Source organism: Bos mutus, chromosome 2 (assembly GCF_027580195.1).
Source record: "Bos mutus isolate GX-2022 chromosome 2, NWIPB_WYAK_1.1, whole genome shotgun sequence".
Lineage (NCBI taxonomy): Eukaryota > Metazoa > Chordata > Mammalia > Artiodactyla > Bovidae > Bos > Bos mutus.
This window is the reverse complement of record NC_091618.1, coordinates 75,422,581-75,445,035: the sequence shown is the minus strand read 5'-3', so window position 1 is coordinate 75,445,035 and position 22,455 is coordinate 75,422,581. Positions and strand designations below refer to the sequence as shown.

Below are 22,455 nucleotides of genomic sequence, written 5' to 3'. Positions count from 1 at the left end.
AGAATATATGAAAATGAAAGGGAGTGGTATGTAAAAGATATATTTAAGATAAGAAGTGCTCCTTGAAACTATGAAGTATCAAATAGATGCAAGCTGACAAAGCATTAGATAAATAGACCCTTTTTTGCTTGTTTTTTTTATAAAATATAATAAAAGGTTTTTCATTATGGTCACACTGCTTTAATATTGAAAATGTTTTTCCACACTAAAATATAGAAAGTCTTCATTGCACTGTGCTAAGCTATGTGCTATGTCTGTGTGTGTGTCTTAAATTAAGCCATGGTTCTGAAGCAACTTTGGTGCTATTGATCAATAACAACACACAACACAAAGACATCCCTAGGGTAAAGAAGCAGAAGGAACCTTTTCAACAGTCACAAATAGTTTGTTGCAAATTCAGAGAAAGAGAGCAAGAACAGATATACTCACACAAGTGTGCACTAGTTTATGAGTCAGACTCACTACTTTATAGATCAAGGGGTTAAGAATCATTGGTTTGGAGATCCTGTTTCCAGCACTGGTGGGATACCAAGTAAAGGTACAAGTCTCCACTACAAAGATGTCAGATCCTCATTCATGGCACTCCAATAGGATGCTCTTTGAACACATGGCCTTTCAAGTGAAATTAATCAATCTCTTTATCACTCTCAATGCATCTGGAGCCATAATCATTACCCAACTGCTGAGAAAGAAATGAAACCACTCATCACACAGGGAGTAGAGCTTCGTGTTCAAACCACAAAATTTTTCTATTAAATTCTAATTTGAAAAGTCATTCTTCATGATCAGGCAATACCAGACAAGCTATGTTCAGAAGGCTGCACAACCAAGGCAGAGAGCAAAGTATCCACAAGCATGTTATCAACATGTTAATAATTATAGAACATATGTGTGTGCGCGTGCATGTGTTTGTGCTTAGTCACTCAGTTGTGTTTGACTCTTTGTGACTTCAAGGACTGTAGCCAGGCTTCTCTGTCCATGGGATTTTCCAGGCAAGAATACTGGAGCAGGTTGCCATTTCCTACTCTAGGGGATCTTCCTGACCCAGGGATTGAACTTGTATGTCCTGTGGCTCCTGCACTAGCAGGTCGATTCTTTCCTACTATAAGAATCTACTTTCCTACTGTACCACCTAGGAAGTCCTATAGCACCTAAATTTTGTTTAAATCATTGTATGATTGAATCTTAACATATCTTATAATACTTACCATGCAGTATTTTAGGAATATCAAAATCCTTCTGATTATCTGAAATTAACATAAAGGCTGGTAAATACTAAACACATGTGCATTTATGTTAAATTCTTCCTACTGTAAGAATCTACTTTCCTACTGTACCACCTAGGAAGTCCTATAGCACCTAAACTTTGTTTAAATCATTCTATGATTGAATCTTAACATATCTTATAATACTTACCATGCAGTATTCTAGGAATATCAAAATCCTTCTGATTATCTGAAATTAACATAAAGGCTGGTAAGTACTAAACACATGTGCATTTATGTTAAAACACAGAAGAATTTATGTTTATAGTATGTTAGGGTTTTTTCCTTTTCTAATATATTAAGATTTTTTCAGAATCACACACACAAAGCCCCTTCAGTTCAGTTCAGTTCAGTCACTCAGTCGTGTCCGACTCTGCGATGCCATGAACCACAGCACGCCAGGTCTCCCTGTCCATCACCAACTCCCGAAGTCCACCCAAACCCATGTCCATTGAGTCGGTGATGCCATCAAACCATCTCATCCTCTGTCATCCCTTTCTCCTCCTGCCTTCAATCTTTCCCAACATCAGAGTCTTTTCAAATGAGTCAGCTCTTTGCATCAGGTGGCCAAAATATTGGAGTTTCAGCTTCAACATCAGTTCTTCTGATGAACACCCAGGACGGATTTCCTTTAGGATGGACTAGATGGATCTCCTTGCAGTCCAAGGGACTCTCAAGTATCTTCTCCAATACCACAGTTCAAAAGCATCAATTTTTCTGTGCTCAGCTTTCTTTATAGTCCAACACTCACATCCATACATGACTACTGGAAAAACCATAGCCTTGACTAGATGGACCTTTGTTGACAATGTCTCTGCTTTTTAATATGCTGTCTAGGTTGGTCATCGGAGAAGGCAATGGCACCCCACTCCAGTACTCGTGCCTGGAAAATCCGATGGACGGAGGAGCCTGGTAGGCTGCAGTCCATGGGGTCAGTAAGAGTCAGACATGACTGAGCGACTTCACTTTCACTTTTCACTTTCATGCATTGGAGAAGGAAATGGCAACCCACTCCAGTGTTCTTGCCTGGAGAATCCCAGGGACAGGGGAGCCTGGTGGGCTGCCGTCTATGGGGTCACACACAGTCGGACACAACTGAAGCAACTTAGCAGCAGCAGGTTGGTCATAACTTTCCTTCCAAGGAGTAGGCGTCTTTTAATTTCATGGCTGCAATCACCATCTGCAGTGATTTTGGAGCCCAAAAAATTAAGGTCAGCCACTGATTCCACTGTTTCTCCATCTATTTGCCATAACGTGATAGGATCAGATGACATGATATTTGTTTCCTGAGTGCTGAGCTTTAAGCCAACTTTTTCACTCTCCACTTTCACTTGCATCAAGAGGCTCTTTAGTTCTTCTTCACTTTCTGCCATAAGGGTGGTGTCATCTGCATATCTGAGGTTATTGATAATTCTCCCAGCAATCTTGATTCCAGCTTGTGCTTCATCCAGCCAAGAGTTTCTCATGATGTACTCTGCATAGAAGTTAAATAAGCAGGGTGACAATATATAGCCTTGACGTACTCCTTTTCCTATTTGGAACCAGTCTGTTCCATGTCCAGTTCTAACTGTTGCTTCCTGACCTGCATACAGGTTTCTCAAGAGGCAAGTCAGGTGGTCTGGTATTCCCATCTCTTTCAGAATTTTCCAGTTTATTGTGATCCACACAGTCAAAGGCTTTGGCATAGTCAATAAAGCAGAAATAGATGTTTTTCTGGAACTCTCTTGCTTTTTCGATGAGCCAGCAAATATTTGATCTCTGGTTGCTCTCCCTGTTCTAAAACCAGCTTGCACATCTGGAAGTTCATGGTTCACGTATTGCTGAAGCCTGGCTTGGAGAACTTTGAGCATTACTTTACTAGTGTGTGAGATGAGCGCAATTGTGAGGTATTTTGAGCATTCTTTGGCATTGCCTTTCTTTAGGATTGGAATGAAAACTCACCTTTTCTAGTCCTGTGGCCACTGCTGAGTTTTCCAAATTTGCTGACATATTGAGTGCAGCACTTTCACAGCATCATTTTTTAGGATTCGAAAAGAGCTCAACTGGAATTCCATCACCTCCCCTAGCTTTGTTCATAGTGATACTTCCTAAGGCCCACTTGACTTCACATTCCAGAATAGCCCCTTCAGTCGTGTCCAACTCTTTGCAACCCTCTGGAGTATAGCGTGCCAGGCTCCTCTGTCCGTGGAATTTTCCAGGCAAGAATACTGGAGTGGGTTTCCATGCCCTTTTCCAGGGGATCTTCCTGACCCAGTGATTGAACTCAAGTCTCTTACGTCTCCTGCATTGGCAAGCAGGTTCTTTACCACTAGCGCCACCTGGGAAGCCCATCAAACACATGAATATCTAGGTATTCATAATTCTTAAATTTCCCCACCAACAATTTTAGGAACCCCACTTACAGCTTTAACATAAACCCAGTGAAATGCAAGGTACAAGATTCTCACCTACTTGCTACTTTTTGAACTTTTAAAAACCTCCCACTATTTCAGGACGCTAAATATAGCTTGATTCACTGGAAATTAAAGGCATATTCTTGAACAAAACCAGTTTATGTTAACTGAAATATGCTGTCCAACACATTTATCTTATAAAACTGGACAGGAGTCCCCAGAATAAAAGTTACAGTGTCAGAATACAGTTTTAAAATCACATTTAAGAATGCAATAAACATCTTTACATTATATAGTTGAAATGATAAATAGTAGTTACTTGAAGCATATAATAATACACAACAGAGATAAATATTAAAACAAAAACAAGACACTTAACTCCCAAGAGGCTAGAATAATAGAGCACCAGACACAGACTGCAGTACTGATCTTTAAACAGAGTTTTAGGAAACAGAAAAACAATACATTTTTTTCCACACAAGCCAAGTATCCTTAAATATATATAAGCTAAAAGAAACTGGCCAAGTTCTGCTATGTCTTTTTTTTTTAAGTAAAATAGTATTTAGAAGGAGTTAATGGAGAATAGCTCCCAATTCAGCTGGCAATCAGAGCTTTTCACTTATTATAGAATCTTTGCTATTTGTAGAGGTGTGTTAAGAAGAAAAAATCCTAATATATTATAAACATAAATTTGTCTATGTTTTAATAGTGTATTCACTTAACAAAGAGTGTTTTTCATACCATGGTTCACTGATACTTTAAAGGATGTGTTCTCTATTGGTTAGCTGGAAAAAAGATTTTGCCTTGATAAGGTACAAGGAGAAACCTCTGGGCACGAGAGGTAGCAAAGATCATTAAAAGGTTCGGTTTCCCACTATTATATTCCAAGTGAGTTGTAACACACTACAAGCTCCTTTTTTTATTAGGCAGGAAGTAGTCCAAATAAATTTTACCCCTACATTTAAGATCCTGGCAGTCCAAAAAATTCTACATAGTTCCCTAGTATGATCAATTTTAAATCAGAGAATAGTTTAATCACAAAATAATAAGCTTAATAACCAATCCTGGCAACATACAAGATCAATATAAAAATAAACTTCATTTCTTTGTACTATCAGTAAATAATCTTAAAATCAAATTAAGAGGACAACTTCACTCAAAATGAATAAGATACTTATGAATAAATTTAATAATAGAAGTATAAGATTTATCCACTAAAAATTAGAAAATATTACTAGGGGAAATAAAAGAAATTAAGAGACAGTTCATGTTCATAAATTAAAGATTCAATATTGCTAAGATAGCAATTCTTTCTAAACTGAACTATAGATTTGGGCATAATCCCTTATCAAAAGTCCAACAAGCTTTTATAGAAATAGACAAACTAATCCTAAAATGGAAACAGAAATGCAAAAGACTCAGAATAGCAAAAGGAATTTTTATATAAAATGAGGTTGGAAAACTTTCCAATTACAAAATGTATGATAAAGTTATCAAAATAAGCTACAGTTATCACGACAGTGTAGTTATGGCATAAGAATAGACATATAGATCAATGCAATGGAGCTCAAAGTCCAGAAATAAGCTCTGATATTTACAGTTAATTGACTTTCACAAAGATGCCAAGGCAATTCAATGAGGAAAGTATAGTCTTCTCAATAAGCAATGTTGATACATGGGATATCCATATGGCCCCCAAAATGAATTTAAACCCTTACCCACACCATACAAAAAAAAAAAGTATTTAAAAACTTATCACAAACCTAAATCCAAGAGTCAAAACTACAAAAATTTCAGAAAACAGAAGAAAACTATCTGACAGCTTGAATAAGGCAAAGATTTCCTAGCTATAGTACAATCTATAAATGAAGGAAAAATTGATAAATTGAACTTCAAAATTCAAAACTTCTGTACTTCAAAGACATCATTAAAAACTGAAAAGGCAAGTCACAGACAGGAAGAAAATATTTGCAAAGCTCATATCCAGTGAAGGTCTTGTATCTTGAACATAAAAAGAACACTTGAAACTGAATTACAAGAAGACAGCTAATAGAATTTAAAAACGCAAAAAGGACTAGAATAGACATTTCAAAAAAAGTATATTAATAGCGAATAAATACATGAAAAGACATCATAATTAGTCATTAATGAAATGCCAATCAAAACTATGATACTATTTCATAGCCACTAAAATAAATTTAATAAAAAATATAGACAATAACAATTGTTAGCAAGAAAGTATGGCAAAATATGAACCCTCATATGTTGCTGGTGGTAATGTAAAGGCTCTGGCCACTTTGGAAAACAGCTTTCAATTTCTTAAAAAAATTAAGCATCAACCCAGCAATTCTACTCCCAAGAAAAATGAAAATGTATGATCATACCAAGACTTGTACACATATATTCACAGCAGCATTATCCATTTAAAATAACCAAATGTCCATCAACTTATAAATGGATTTAAAGAAATTTAAAATAACCCAAATGTCCATCAACTTATAAATGGATTTAAAAAAATGTCATATCAATACAACAGAATATGATATTATTCAGCAATATTAAGGAATGAAACATTGATAGTCCTATAATATGAAGTTCAGAAACATTGCTGCTGCTGCTGCTGCTGCTGCTGCTAAGTCACTTCAGTCGTGTCCGACTCTGTGCGACCCCATAGATGGCAGCCCACCAGGCTCCCCTGTCCCTGGGATTCTCCAGGCAAGAACACTGGAGTGGGTTGCCATTTCCTTCTCCAATGCATGAAAGTGAAAAGTGAAAGTGAAGTCACTCAGTCGTGTCTGACTCTTAGCGACCCCATGGACTGCAGCCTACCAGGCTCCTCTGTCCATGGGATTTTCCAGGCATGAGTACTGGAGTGGGGTGCCATTGCCTTCTCCATTTTGCTATGTGAAATAAGCCAATCACAAAGGAACACTTCCTGTATGATTCCATTTACATGAAATATCTAGAAAAGGAAAATTCATGGAGACAAAAACTAGGTCAGTTCTTGCCTAAGGCTGGAGAATAGGAATAGGGATTAACTGTAAATAGTTTTGTGGTAGTGACAGTTGCTCAACTTGGTTAATGCAGTAAAAATAATTAAAGCAGAGTAAATGTTAGGCATATAAACTATACTTCAATAAAGCTGATAAAAAAGAATCACTCTTTCATGCTAATAATTACTAGTATTGTAACAGCATAGAATGCTGCAGAGAAGCCTCCACTTGGCATAAAACATTTATCTGGATTATCAACCACCAAAATGATAACCAACTAACGTGAAATCTTAAGAATGGAAGCACCATAAGTAGCTCTAAGTTCAAAGTTTCGAACAAGGAAAAACCTTTGCATAATGAAAACCTAACCAAAATTTGAAATCGGCAGTGGGCTAGTGTTGGTTCCATCACTTAATATCTACGCTATTCAAACTTGGTTTCTTCCCTACCCTTCCCAGAACATCTCAGGCTATTCAGGACCATGTGAGATAAATAAAAGAGAATGTATTATGCTAATTTTTGAACTTACCATCAAATATAAAGTTGTCACTTACATCCTTGATCATTCTCATTCCAAATTTGAAGATGAAGAAAGTCAATCATATAGATGCACCTAAGGTCAATCCTAAGTTTGGTGAAACAGGCTACACATTCTTGGCTCTTAGAAAGCTTTGAGACCATATTCTACTCGGTAACCATTTTGAATAACATCTCCAGCTTTTGCTTTGAAAAACAGTCAAAGAATTCTATAAACAAATATCAGGGGATGATATTATTGGAGGTCCAATATTTGAAACAGCTAGTGCATGATGAAGGATAGAAATAGCAATAAGCAATAGAAATAAGCAATAAAATGGAAATTTTTTATATATTTTATTTTATTTTTTAACTTTACAATATGGTATTGGTTTTGCCATATATCAACATGAATCCGCCACAGGTATACACATGTTCCCCATCCTGAACCCTCCTTCCTCCTTCCTCCCCGTCCCATCCCTCTGGGTCGTCCCAGTGCACCAGCCCCAAGCATCCAGTATCGTGCATCGAACCTGGACTGGCGACTCGTTTCATATATGATATTATACATGTTTCAATGCCATTCTCCCAAATCACCCCACCCTCTCCCTCTCCCACAGAGTCTAAAAGACTGTTCTATACATCAGTGTCTCTTTTGCTGCCTTGTATACAGGGTTATTGTTACCATCTTTCTAAATTCCATATATATGTGTTAGTATACTATATTGGTGTTTTTCTTTCTGGCTTACTTCACTCTGTATAATAGGCTCCAGTTTCATCCACCTCGTTAGAACTGAATCAAATGTATTCTTTTTAATGGCTGACTTATTTTAGAACATTAAAATGAAGAAAAAGAATAGCAAACAACATCTTGGGAGAAATTATATTCATTATAGCTGCATTTCTATATATCCAAACTAACTTGAGTTCCACATGTCAGGTGGGAGGAACAGTAAATAATCTCTTAGAGTAGCATCCATTAAAGACAAATAAAAAGGTAGCTTAACTGAGTACTTAATGTGACTTTCATCATGTAATACTTTGAGTATAGAAATGTACCCTTGAGTATGTAGTATAGAATATGAACTATGCTTTACATAGAGTCCTTCATTTATTCCAATTTTATTGATGAGAAAATAAAGGCATAAGTTTGAGGTCACACACCTTCACATAACACCCAGACAGTTTTGACTTTGGTATCTGTGATCTGAACCACCCCATCACCCTACCTAGTATATGGAGCCAACATCTCTATTGTTTACAGGTTCTCTACAAATACAGCTAAGTAATTAAGCCTCAAAACATTTATCTAAAAATGATTTAGAAGGAAGCATTTGTTTTCAAAAAGTGAGCATACTTAGCAACAAAAATTCTTGAGCAGCTGCATTCAATTAAAAAAATTATTAACCTTGAGGAAAAATCCACACAAAAAAACATATCCATATGTTATTGTTACCAGTTGTTGTGTTGCTTTTGTACTGAAGTGCATCCATGAATGAAATTTACCATTGGGTGATAAAGTTACTTATTTCCACAACAGCTTATTATTCTCCTCTTTGGGGAGAATCAAGATAAGGGGGTAATAATATCACAGATTCCCTATAGGAACCACAGTTTGGTTACCATAGTAATTCCAAAGAAGAAAAGAAACAAAAGGATGAGATGGTTAATTCATATTCATACACTTGCTATGAAAATAAGCTTTAACAGATATAATATTAAAGAGAGTAGTAAACAAGAATAGTGTTAAACACACACTTTTGAAATTATTTCTCTGATTAAGTCTTAGATATTATCAGTGGCACTAACATCTGTCACACAGATGTCACCTGTGGCTGTATTTTGGAGAACTTTGTTCATATATCAAAATAACCTCATGAACTGAGTAAATCCATAATCAAGCCACAAGAAGGTAAGTTTTTTTTTTTTTTTTCCCTTTTTAATTCCAATCAACACTGCCTGTGCTTCAGGGTAAATAAGATCACGAAGAGCTTTACAACATAAGTTTTTCAGCTTGCTTTATGAATTTGTAATACTGCCTTTTGGTCTTTAATTCATATTTCAATCCCACTTTGATAGCTCAGACTTGTTTTCATCTTTGACTTCTCTATTTCTTTGAATGGAATCCTCTGTTTTTCTAGTTAAAAATAATTCAACCTTATGTTAAATATTTGAATTCTACCATGAAAGGAAAAGTTGAAGGAAGATAATTTTCAGGGGGTCATAAAGAAATCTCCATTGATAATCTGACCTTTAGGGAGAAATTGTTCCCCTATTTATCTCTAATCCAACAGCTCAGTCTGAAACAATCATACAGACCCAGTGAACATTTAAATTAAAACAAATTTTAACCTGGGAAAAGTCTGGTCAGTTTTGTTATAAACAGATTTTGTAGTACATGCCCAACAGAATAAGGGAGTCAGTCACCACAAAAAAATTAACATTTCAACATCCTTCTATTCCATAATAAATATCCTAAAACAGAAGTTTTAGGACAAGCAAGTTAAAGATGTCCAATTAACTTGCAGGACATGACACACACACACACATATATATATATATATATATTTTTTTCACTCCTCTCCTGACACTCTCTTGAAATGACAGTAAAGGCATTACAAGATAAAACCCAATAAGGACCAAAAATATGGAGCTAGAGGTGAACAAGTAGCACTGAACTTTGGAACATTCAGAGCAGGTAGAGGAGCAGTAAGTAATTTGAAATGTGAAGGAAACCGGAGATTCTGCCCACAGATGAATACAACAGAAAAAGCTAATTTATACTAGCAGAACTCTGGGCAAGTTGAAACCTAGAGACCCTAGGAAAAAAAGCAATAAGGCTTATGGCTTGAAATGGGGGATAATTTAAAGCCTATAAATGAAATCAATTAGCCCCCCCACACACACAATCCTTTCCTCTGCCATCCCTCCCCACCAGTCTTTTGCTCTGTCCATTTCTCAACATCTGTAGGAAAAGAGACAACAGAACTCAGCACTCAATAAGGACATTTTTGAGGCAGGCACACAAAGTGAAAGACAGTGATGAGGTATCATGTTTAAAAGAGAGGAATTAAGTGAAATGCTGAGGACTAAGTGTTGAGCCACTTCTGCTAAGATTCTGCCCTTATTCTTTTATCAGTAGTCCAGTGTAGGCAGGGTTCATTTTAGGAGACACTATGATGGTAAATTTCATGTGTCAACTTGACTGGACCACAGAATGCCCAGACTAAACATTATTTATGTATGTATCTATGAGGGTCCTTTCAGATGAGATTAACACTTATATCAGTAGACAGAGTAAAGCAGATGGCCCTCCTCAGTGTGGGTGGATATCATCCAATCTGTTGGAAGTCTAAATAGGATAAAATATTAATACAAAGGAAGGAAGAACCTACTCTCTGCCTGTTCGAACTGGAACACTGCTCTCCTCCTTCACTTGGACTAGGACTTATATTATCAGTTCCCCTGATTCTCAGGTATTTGGGCTCAGGCTGGACTAACCAATGGCTTTCCTGTCGGCCTCCAGACTTAGCCTCCATGACTGCATGAGCCAATTCCTTATACTAAATCAATTCCATCCCTCACCTTCCTCCCCCTACCTCTCTGTCTCCCTCTCTCTCTCTGGAAATCCCTGAATGATCCAAACATTGAATAGTCCCTGTTATGAAGACTGTTAATCATGACTGAATCTATTTTCCCTTCTCATCACATGGCTGTCTGACTATAAACTACATTTCATATCTTCCCTTGTGGCTAGCAGCAACCATATGAGTACATTCTCACCAGTGGAATGTGACCAGAAATGATGGATCAAGGAAAATTTAAAACATCTATCTGCAAATTCTTTGCCACTCCTCCAATCAAAAGATGAAATCTAGGTCCTCTGCTTAAAGACGCCCTTCGAACCAAAAAAATGCAGCACAAGTGACCATGAGTGACTCTTAGGCTACATTAGAAAAACTCATGCAGCTCCTGCCTGTTTCTCTTTGGAAGCTTCAGCTATCATGTAAGAACTCCCATCACCCTGCAGCCTCCATATAGAGAGAACATGCAGACACAACCACACAAAGAAAGATATGTGAACAGAGAGTCCCCATCATTCCAGCCCCAGTTGTATGAGTCTTCCCAGTCCAGGTACCAGATAAGTGGATAAAGAAGCCTTTCAGATAAGCCACCCTCTGCCCTTATCCAAACACAAGGGAGGAACACCCAGCTGCACCCACCCACCCCCAGATGCAAAAGCCAAATTGAAGACAGTCTTCAATTGCTTGAAACCACTTTTGGAGTGGCTGTTAGAACCGGAACATGTATGGAACTTCTACGTCATTTGTTGCAATGTCTTTTTTTAGATTTTAGCTCTGTGCTCTTTTCATCACCAAAATATGGAAATGTCTGTGATCCAGCTTGAATGGGCAAAGAAGGATAATGTCCTTCGACAGGATAGAAGAAAGCTTTGTGGTTGAACAAACATATGGAGCAGAACCACTGGACAATCTGGTCCATGATGAAACCTTCTAATGAGTGAGATAGGAGCTGCTAATTTTTTTAAGCCATATATTTGGAATCATCGTTGTTACAGCAGCTTAGCCTTCACTTTAAATAACACCCATAATGAGCCCTGAAGAAAAGACCTTCAGGTACTGATGGATATAAACTTTTGAGAAACCCATCTTCCAATAAAAAAGCCAGTTCATGACTTAGAAGAGTCTGACAGTGAAGCCCAAACATCTGAGTCAGGTACACAGAATGTCAATCAGCTTTTCATGTCTCACCCTCAATAATCGAAAACACTAAAGAGACAGCCAATGATCAATAGACATTAAAAGAAACCTGCCCATAGCAGAAGCTATGATCAACCAAATAAATCAATAAAAGAAGAAAATAGATTTAGAGGAAGCATAAATGGTACAGAGCATAAAAAGGAAACAATTAAATTATTATTAACATCCTCTAAATGAAAGCATGCTGCATCTGTGAAGAAGATTCAATTTTACAAAGTATAGAACAGGGACTTTTCTGGTGGTCTGGTGGTTAAGACTCTGCCTTCCAGTGTAGGGGGTATGGGTTCAATCCTTGGTTGGGGAGCTAAGATCCCACATACCCCATTGCCATACAGATCAAAATATAAACAGCAGAAGGAATATTGTAAAAAATTCAATAAAGGCTTTAAAAATGGTCCATATCAAAGAAATCTTTTAAAAAATTTTTTAAAGTATAGAACTCAAAAAAATTTTTTTAAGTTTTCTTTGATATGGACCATTTTTAAAGCCTTTATTGAATTTTTTACAATATTCCTTCTGCTGTTTATATTTTGACACCTGTATGGATTCATGTTGATGTATGGCAAAACCAATACAATAGTGTAAAGTAATTCGCCTCCAATTAAAATAAATAAATTTAAATTAAAAAATAATTTAATGAAAATACTACTCTTTAAAAAATAAATATATATATACATATAAAAAATAAAGTATAGAACTCATTGAAATAAAAAATATTCAAAGGAAGGTTTGAAAGATGAAACAGAATAAATATTTTACAAATTACAATAAAAATGCAAACAAAATAAAAAAACAGGGGAAAACTGAAGATCAATTAGAGAGGTAAAACACCATTCCAAGGTGTTTCAGAAGGAAGAGAGACAACACAAAATAAATCTCAGAACTGCAGAGCATGAGCATACTGGTAAAATATTCTCCTAATGGCCAATAAAATAAAGGTGAAAGGACTCACTTCAAAATACATAATTAAGAAATTTCAGAATTTTGTGGATAGAAAGAAGATTCAGAAAGAGGGAAAGAACAAACACGTAACATACAGAGATAAGATCAGAATGACATAAACCTTCCTAGCAACAACACCAGAGAAGGCAACAGCACCCCACTCCTGTACTCTTGCCTGGAAGATCCCATGGACAGAGAAGCCTAGTAGGCTACAGTCCATGGGGTGGCTAAGAGTCGGACACAACTGAGCAACTTCACTTTCACTTTTCACTTTCATGCACTGGAGAAGGAAATGGCAACCCACTCTGGTGCTCTTGCCTGGAGAATCCCAGGGACGGGGGAGCTTGGTGGGCTGCCGTCTATGGGGTTGCACAGAGTCGGACACGACTGAAGCGACTTAGCAGCAGCAGCAACAACAACCCAGGAGGCTGGAATAGAGTAGAGCAAAACCTTCAAAATTCTGAGGGAAAAGTGCTTTTTAACCCTGAAATCTACACCCAAGCTATCAGTCAAGCAGAGACCCTTTCAGACATGAAAAATTACTTCCAGTGTATCCTATTTTAGCAATTCTAGAAAATAAAGCAACAAAAGCAGAGAGACACAAAACCAGGAAAACAAGGAGTTCAGGATGAGAAACTGCAGCAGTCCACACTGAATAGAGGACACGGGGCTGTGGAAATATCTCCCAAAGAAAAAATATAATAGAGTGTTCGGAATTGTGCTGAAATTTCAAAAAACTAATAATGAGCATGTCAACTGGAGCATCAGAGGAAAGCAGCAGTAAACTTGAGGAAGGCAAAGCAAAGAAAAGATGAGGTAATTTTTTAATTTCTATATAAGACAAAAAGTTGAAAGGAGGCTGTAGTATACTGCTTGACTTAGCAGAGTATCTATCTATGTAGAAATAATAATACAGTCACTGTTCATTGATATAAGTATTCTGATATAACTGCTTTCATGGGAGGCAGTAAGTAGGGAAAGATGTAGGTAGATGAGAGAAAAAGTCTCAACTAACATAAGAGAAAATAAATTGCAAATATTCAACATGTAAATTAAGGAACATCAATAATGAGTACATTACTTAGAAATCTGGAGGTAAGCAAAAAGTCAAAACTGGCCGCCTCTGAGGAAATTAAATGGAAGACAACATGCAACTGTAATATTTCAACATAAGTGAAGTGAAGTTGCTCAGTCGTGTCCAACTCTTTGCGACCCCATGGACTGTAGCCTACCAGGCTCCTTCATCCATGGGATTTTCCAGGCAAGAGTACTGGAATGGGTTGCCATTTCCTTCTCCAGAGGATCTTCCCAACCCAGGGATCGAACCCGGGTCTCCCGCATTGTGGGCAGATGCTTTACTGTCTGAGCCAAATTACAGAAATAAATTTCTTACTCTGTGTACCTATTTTCTTTTTTATGACAGTTGTGTTCAACACCTTTTCTAGAGATGATCAAAAATGGTACTGGAACCAAGGAACAAGAAAATAAGGATGATTAATTTTCATATTTACTGATTTATAAGGTTGACTTTGGTTTTCATCATTTCATATCCTTTCTTCAATATATATTTCAGGTTCTAGAATAACAAGGATCTGATGTTCTATTTCTTCGGTCTCTACTCCTTACTTCTCAACTTCCATAAATACACACTCACAGTGGCCCTCATTTCACAAGTACTTAATGTGCTAGGGATATTCTGTGCAACAGTTATTCATGTTGTAGGTACTGAGAAAGTATCAGTGAATAAAATCGATAGCATCTCTTTCCTCAGGGAGCCTCCATTTAGTACTATTTAGAAAAAATCAGAGTAGTTTAGTTCAAGTTATTTAGGTAATATATACTTTTTCTGGCTTACTGAGAGAATTATAAAATTAGGGCTTGTGGTCCCCTAGGAAAAATGATTAGACATGAATCCCAGGCCATGTAAGTCTACGTTTTTTTGATATCACAGAAATAACACCACTGAGAATTTATTATACACATGGCTAAGACAAATTAATATCAATAGATGTAACCAAACGATTCCAATTTAATCAAATTCTCAGAAGAAATATTTCACAAAATTCTAGCACATATTAAAAAAAATCAGGTTTCTCCTAAGAAAGTTGTACTGTCTCTAAGATTCCTAAACTTAAATATATGCAAATATATAAAACACCATTTTTCCTTAAAGTCCTTTCAACATTGAAAACATTATTATGCAATCTACAATTAAATATTAATCTAAGATCCTTTTTCTTACCCAACATCATTTTCATAATCCTTTTTTCTTCCAAAAAGATTGATTAATTTTGACTTATTTACTTAGTTCCTAGAACACAGGTCATTTTTTTCACCCTTTTCATTCACTGGGAAGGAATTACTGAAATTAAACTTTTCAAGAGTCTCATATAGAAAGTTTTAGAGCTAAAAAGTCAGACAAATTACTTGTGATCATTTCCTAATAAAGTACACATAGCTGTCAGATTGATCTCACCTCTTTTTCGAGTCTAAAGGAAAAAACTATACAAAATTGTATAACATAAAAGCAAGAATAAATATTTCAAATATCAAATAATATATAGCAATGATAAAAATAACAGCTAACATTTATGAGGTTATTGAAATATCAATAACCTCAGATATGCAGATGACACCACCCTTATGGCAGAAAGTGAAGAGAAACTCAAAAGCCTCTTGATGAAAGTGAAAGTGGAGAGTGAAAAAGTTGGCTTAAAGCTCAACATTCAGAAAATGAAGATCATGGCATCTGGTCCCATCACTTCATGGGAAATAGATGGGGAAACAGTGGAAACAGTGTCAGACTTTTTTTGGGGGGGCTCCAAAATCACTGCAGGTGGTGACTGCAGCCATGAAATTAAAAGACGCTTACTCCTTGGAAGGAAAGTTATGACCAACCTAGATAGCATAGACATTATGCTATGACAGTAAAGCAGAGACATTACTTTGCCAACAAAGGTCCGTCTAGTCAAGGCTATGGTTTTTCCTGTGGTCATGTATGGATGTGAGAGTTGGACTGTGAAGAAGGCTGAGCGCCGAAGAACTGATGCTTTTGAACTGTGGTGTTGGAGAAGACTCTTGAGAGTCCCTTGGACTGCAAGGAGATCCAACCAGTCCACTCTGAAGGAGATCAGCCCTGGGATTTCTTCGGAAGGAATGATGCTGAAGCTCAAACTCCAGTACTTTGGCCACCTCATGCGAAGAGTTGACTCATTGGAAAAGACCCTGATGTTGGGAGGGATTGGGGGCAGGAGGAGAAGGGGACGCCAGAGGATGAGATGGCTGGATGGCATCACTGACTCTATGGACGTGAGTCTGAGTGAACTCCGGGAGTTGGTGATGAACAGGGAGGCCTGGCGTGCTGCGATTCATGGGGTCGCAAAGAGTTGGACACGACTGAGCGACTTAACTGAACTGAACTGAACATTTATGAGTAGCTACTATACACTAGGTTTTTCAATATATTTGTTTTACTGTAATTTTCAAAACAGTTCTCTGAAGTATGTACTGCCCTCATTTTGATAGATAAATAGGGCTCAGAGAGATTAAAGAACTTTCTCCTCTCTAGACCCTTGGGACTTGAATGTGAATCTGCCTGTGTACAAAGTATACAAAGTACACTCTTCCTAGTACACTGAGAGATCTCTGAAGATGACTTAGGATCATTAGAACAACCTCTCACAAAGAAACAAATACATAATTTTTTTTTCCTGTCATACCTCATTATTCATAACAAATAGTTTTCCAGTCTTTTTATAAATACTTGTAAAATGTAATTTGGAATAGTGAAAATGTTCTGGAACTAGATAGCAGCAATGTTTACAACACACCATGAATATACTAAATATCACTGACTTGTACACTTTAAAACGGTTAAAATGGTAAAGTTTATGTTATGTGTATTTTACCACCGTAATTTTTTTTTAAAGGCATTTGGCCCCAAGGAAGTACATTAGAAACTTACCCTTTACCTACACAGGATTACAGATTTCAAGGCTGCCTCTACATTTCTAACACTGTACATTTAAATTTGACCTCGCTGATATGGACTTCCAAACATCTGGTTCTAGGAGCGACCTGCCTCCTGAATTCAGACCCAACTTCCTGATCAGCATATCCATGTGAATTTCCAACAGGCTTATACATCGAACCTGTCCTATGCCAAGTTCCTCATATTCCCCCACGCAGGCTCCTTCCCAGTCAGCCCAGGTTAAATAATGGCAATTCCACTCTCCGAGCTGCTCAGAGCAAACCTTCAGGCCACTGCCCTTGTATCTCTTTCCCTCCTCCTCCCTACATCAGTAAATCATGATGGTTTTACCTGAAAACACTGTTTCTCAACCTGGGCACTGTTGGCAAGTGGGGAAGGGATAATTCTTTGTTGTGGGGGTCTGTCCTGTGCATTTTAGAATGTTTAGCAACATCCCTGGCTTCTACTTTGCTGTTGGTAGCACACCCCAATTGTGACAACCAGTTGTGACAATCCTAAATGTCCTCTGCTGGGCAAAATTTTCCCTGATTGAAAACCAGACCTTATATATAGCAAAACTCAACCCCTTCTTACCACCTTCACTGACATGACCTTGGTTCAAGCTATTATCATCAACTGACCTTATTTCTACAGTAGCTTCCTAACTAGTCTCCTTGTTTCCAGTTCCTCGACTGATCACCCAAGATAATCCTATTAAAGTATTATAAAGAAAAAGAAAAAAAAAGATCATGTCACCACTCTCTAAAAACTCCCCATGCCTTTCTATCTCACCCAAGAGCAAAAGCCAAAATTGTATCCTGATCTATGAAGACATACCTGATTTGGGTGCCCTTTCCCCTCTGACCTGACCTCCCATCACTGCCCACCATGTTTGCTCTGCTCCAGAATGTTGGACTCTTCTCTGGTCCTCAAACAAGCCACACCTACATCTGTCTCAGGACCTTTTGACCTTGTTGTTCTCTTCCTGTGGGATATTCATCCTGATTTTCCCATGCCTGGCTCCCACACTTCCTTCAGGTCTTTACTCAAATTCCCTTCCTCAGTGGGGGAGCCCCTAGCCCCCCCATTTCAAATGTCACTCTCTTGCCTATCACTTATGTGTGGACTCTAAAAATGGATATAAATGAACTTATTTACCAAACAGAAACAAACTTACCCACATAGAAAACAAACTTATGGCTACCAAAAGGGAAAGGTGGGAAGGAGGGATAAATTAAAAATTTGGGAGTAAGAGATACACACCACTATACATAAAACAGATAAACAGTAAGAACCCTCTGTATAGCACAGGGACTACTACTCAATATTTTGTAATACTTATATGGGAAAAGAATATGAAAAAGAATATACATATAACTGAATCACTTTGCTGAACACCTGAAACTTAACACAACATTGCAAATCAAATATATTCTAATAAAAAATAAATTTTAAAAACTACAAAAAAATAGTCATCTCTCATCTATCATTGCATATCCCTCCTCCTTTCCTTACCTTTCCTTCTAAGCCCTCATCACCAACCAATACACTCCGTTTAACTTCTGGACTGTGTTTATTAATCTGTTCATGAAGATCAAGGATTTGTCTCTTTTATTCTCAACTTTTTTCTAAGAACACCTGGCACATAGCGAGGTCTCATCAAGGATCAGAAGAATGAAGCAACCTCTCAGAACCAGTACTGAGGAATTTTTAAAGAGATCACTAGTTATCATAGCTTCAGAGACCATAATGTGCTCATCTCCAGGAAGCAAGCAGACAGCAATAGTATATGTTTACTTAAGACAACAAACAGCATCACTCCTTATCTGGTATTTTTGCTGACATGATCCTTCTTTCTTGGCTGACAAAAGCCAAACACTAAATATAGATCAATGGATCTCATCACAATGATGACAGGCATTCAATAGCCTTGCTGGATCAATGACCCCACAGCCTGTACCTCACCAGACTCTCTCTTGGTAGAGAAAACATAGCAACATAATACATCACTCACTTATTATTCATCAATCCATTGTTTTTCCACAGGCAAGACACACTTAGAAATGCCTCTGATTTGGCTGAGGTTGACTAACACCTAATCTATGTATGCCGGAAAAACAATAGATAAAGCAAAGAGCTTAAATGACTGGCACTACAATCTAAATAGGGAGGATGGTTTCTAGGTTTCTAAAATAAGGTATATTTATCTGGGTCTCCATGGAAATCTGTTCAAATTCCAGATTATACTGGACCTGAGTTGTTGGGTTTGATAATATACTCCAAAAATGCAGCTAATTTCAACTGCAATTGAGTTTTTAATTCAAATAAAATATAATAAACCACACATAAGTAGGTATAGATGCTAAGCGGGCTAACTTGTTTCAGTCATGTCTGACTCTTTGCAACGCTATGGACCGTAGCCTTCCAGGCTCCTCTGTCCACAGAATTCTCCAGGCAAGAATATTGGAGTGGGTAGCCACACCCTCCTCCAGGGGATCCTCCTGACCCAGGGATTGAATCAATGTCTCTGGCACCTCCTACATTGGTAGGCAGGTTCTTTACCACTAGCAGAACCTGGGAAAGCCCTGAGGTTGTCTTTCTAGGTGATGACCCAGAATTGCTCTAGGGCATGTGACTTCTCAAACTGATTTATCTCTTACCTTTAAAAGAATAGTGCATTCATGTCAGTACTATTCATAATAACAAAAAGCTAAAAGCTAGTGAAATGGCCATGCAATAGAGGAAGAATAGATAAGCAAATGAAGCACTGATTAAATAAATTCATAAAACTGCAAAAGAAAACTATGCAACCAATAAAAGATGAAATTGACCCATGTGCACTAGTCTGTAATATTCACCAAGTCATTACATGCTGAAAGCAACATGCAGAGTAAGACACCACCAAGTATGATTCTGATTGTATGAAGTACTGTGTGTCTGTATGTACATGTTGTTGCTGTTGTTTAATCACTAAATTGTGTCCGACTCTTTTGCAACGCTATGGTCTGTAGCCTGCCAGGCTCCACTGACCATGGAATTTCCCAGGCTCTAAGAATACTGGAGTGGGTTGCCATTTCCTTCTCAAGGGATCTTCCTGACCCAGGATCGAACCAGCATATCCTGCATTGGCAGGAGAATTCTTTACCACCGAGCCAACAGAAAAGCTCATATGTACACATAGGTATGTACAAATCAGAAATTTTCAGATCCACATTCTCTACCATTTCACACTCAGCTTCCCATCCAAAAGGCAGAACCATAACTAGTAATAATAATAAAACATATGTGTGTGTAATTTGGGATTTATATATACAACTATGCATAGAGAGGTACTTCCTTACATGTGCAAGGGATGTTTCTGAAGGATATATAAGAAATTGGAATACACAGCCTAGACTTTGGCTTTTAATTTTATATTTCTGAGATCTTTTTTACTTTTAAAATGACTGATCACATACAAGGAATAAATTAATAATTTATGAATGAAACCATACAGGAAAACATACATTATTACCTTTTTGATGGCACATAAATGAGAGAAAGAAGTAACGAATACCAGGGAAAATGAGAGTGATGACATGGATATTCATTTTGAACAGTGCAAAGCATCCGATGGGAAGGATTCTCACTTCTAAAACTTCAGTGTGACAGTCGCCACAGTGCCCCTCACGGTAGAGTGGGTCTGTGCCACCTTGCTCCATTGACCTACTTTTAGAAAAGCACACCTATTTTTAAAGTTTGCTTCAAAATAAACCCATTTTCTTAATACATGCCATTCACATTTCAGATTCTCTACTCTCCATCTTAATTGCACTTTTTTGAGAACTTTAGACCAGAGTACAGCCATACAAATGTGTTTATCTGGATTTGACCAAATGTGAAGTCTTTTCTGACTAAAATAAAATAACCCCTTTGCAAAAATGCAATCTTGACTTTTACAACTATTTCCAAAGCTTTCTAAAACTACTGTGAGGTAAAAAATGAAAATCACTAATGTGGTATTAGAGTCCACAATTAAATTAATTTATAAGGGCTTTAATGCAATTAAATTTCCTCCAGACTGTATCTCTAATGGTGCTGGGGTTTTACTTAATTTACTTTAAAGCATAATTCACTTTCGTTTTTGCAAAGCCATTTAAATATTACAAATATCACTTTTATACATATTTCCATGGTGACATAATATGTTTTCAGTCTATTTAATTTACAGATGATGAGCCTAAAATGAAAATTCTCCAAGGACCATAGATCTTTTATGACATCACAGTTTCCAATTCTAAGATATTAGGTGTATAAGTTATCTGTATTTGCTAGAATGGACTCTTGAAACAGTAATAGTATTTTAAATGATCTGATTGTGAAACTTGGAGAAAAATAAAATCTACAACAAAGAAAAAACATCAGTGATATAAAGAGCCAAGATGTTTGGGTTTATGATTTAAGTTGATAAAGTATTAGCCTTTAAAATTAAACAGTGCTCTTCCACAGTCACATTAAGGAAATATTTAGAAAAGAAAATAATTTATATGCAAGTCTCCAAACCTCAACTTATTCATATACTCATGTACAAGGTAGCTAAGGATCTCCAGACACACTAAGGCCACTGTATAATCACAACTAATGGGCAAAGCTGTTCGGATAATTTTCCATGCTTCAAAACTTAAATATTCAGAAGGTATGCTAGAAAATATACAATAATAAATACCTAGCTAGTTTCTACCATAAAAGAAAGAGACACAAATTAATATTTCAAATCATTTTGAGGATATCAACTAAATTCAGATGCCATTTTCCCTACAAATGTGTTGCACAGTGGTGATATATTGACAAAGGAGGAGCAGACGTAACTATGGAGATCATAACTTTAATTGACAACAACATGAAAATTCAGAAGGATAACAAGCATCACGGTTGGAAGTGACAATACAGGAATAAGAATCAAATGTATTATAAAGAAGAACCTATTTTTTCTCCTCTCTGGAGATTTCCCACTCCTCCATGAGTAAAAAGGACAAGAATGGACAGAATATTCTTCTCGTTAATGAAAATGGGACAAAGGAACATCCAGGACATGCCTACCTGGTTTCCAGATGAACTGATTATCCTTTTTGCCTTCCAAATGAGCTGCATGGGACAGCAAGAGAGAAAGTAACAGAAATAGCTTCCTCATGCTCCTCCATACCCAGCCAGTGACAGCCAGATTATACTTCGGAAACATTCTTCAGAATTCAACCTCTTGACTTTCCTATTCCTAAAAGAAAAAAAAAGAACATCATGTAAGTTTCTTCTGTAAAGAAATTACAAAAACTCACTTCAACCGCTAGAACTTTTAGCAAAATGGCATTATAAATGTTCAAGATCATAAAGAGAGTACATGGAATATTGTTAATAATATTTTAAGGTCAGATGTGAATTATTCCATGTTTTCAATCCTTACCCATGGGAGGCGGGTTCTTTACCACTAGTGCCACCTGGGAAGCCCTTACCCATGGCAGGTGCTATCAATTCTAAGGACTCTGTGTGTGAGCGCACTGTCCACAGTCCCCCATACAGTTTATCCTTGTTTTTAAGAGCAGGGTTGGCAGATACCTAGTA

General features: G+C 37.1%; 1 protein-coding gene across 1 annotated transcript in view; it reads right to left on the bottom strand.

The window, feature by feature from the left end:
- THSD7B (thrombospondin type 1 domain containing 7B) overlaps window positions 1-22,078 on the bottom strand; it is a 926,619-nt gene extending 904,541 nt beyond the window's left edge. The window contains exon 1 of the mRNA XM_070380583.1: window positions 21,940-22,078. Coding sequence (XP_070236684.1) covers window positions 21,940-22,078 — 139 coding nt within the window. The remainder of the gene's footprint in view (window positions 1-21,939) is intronic.
- Window positions 22,079-22,455: the final 377 nt, after the last annotated feature.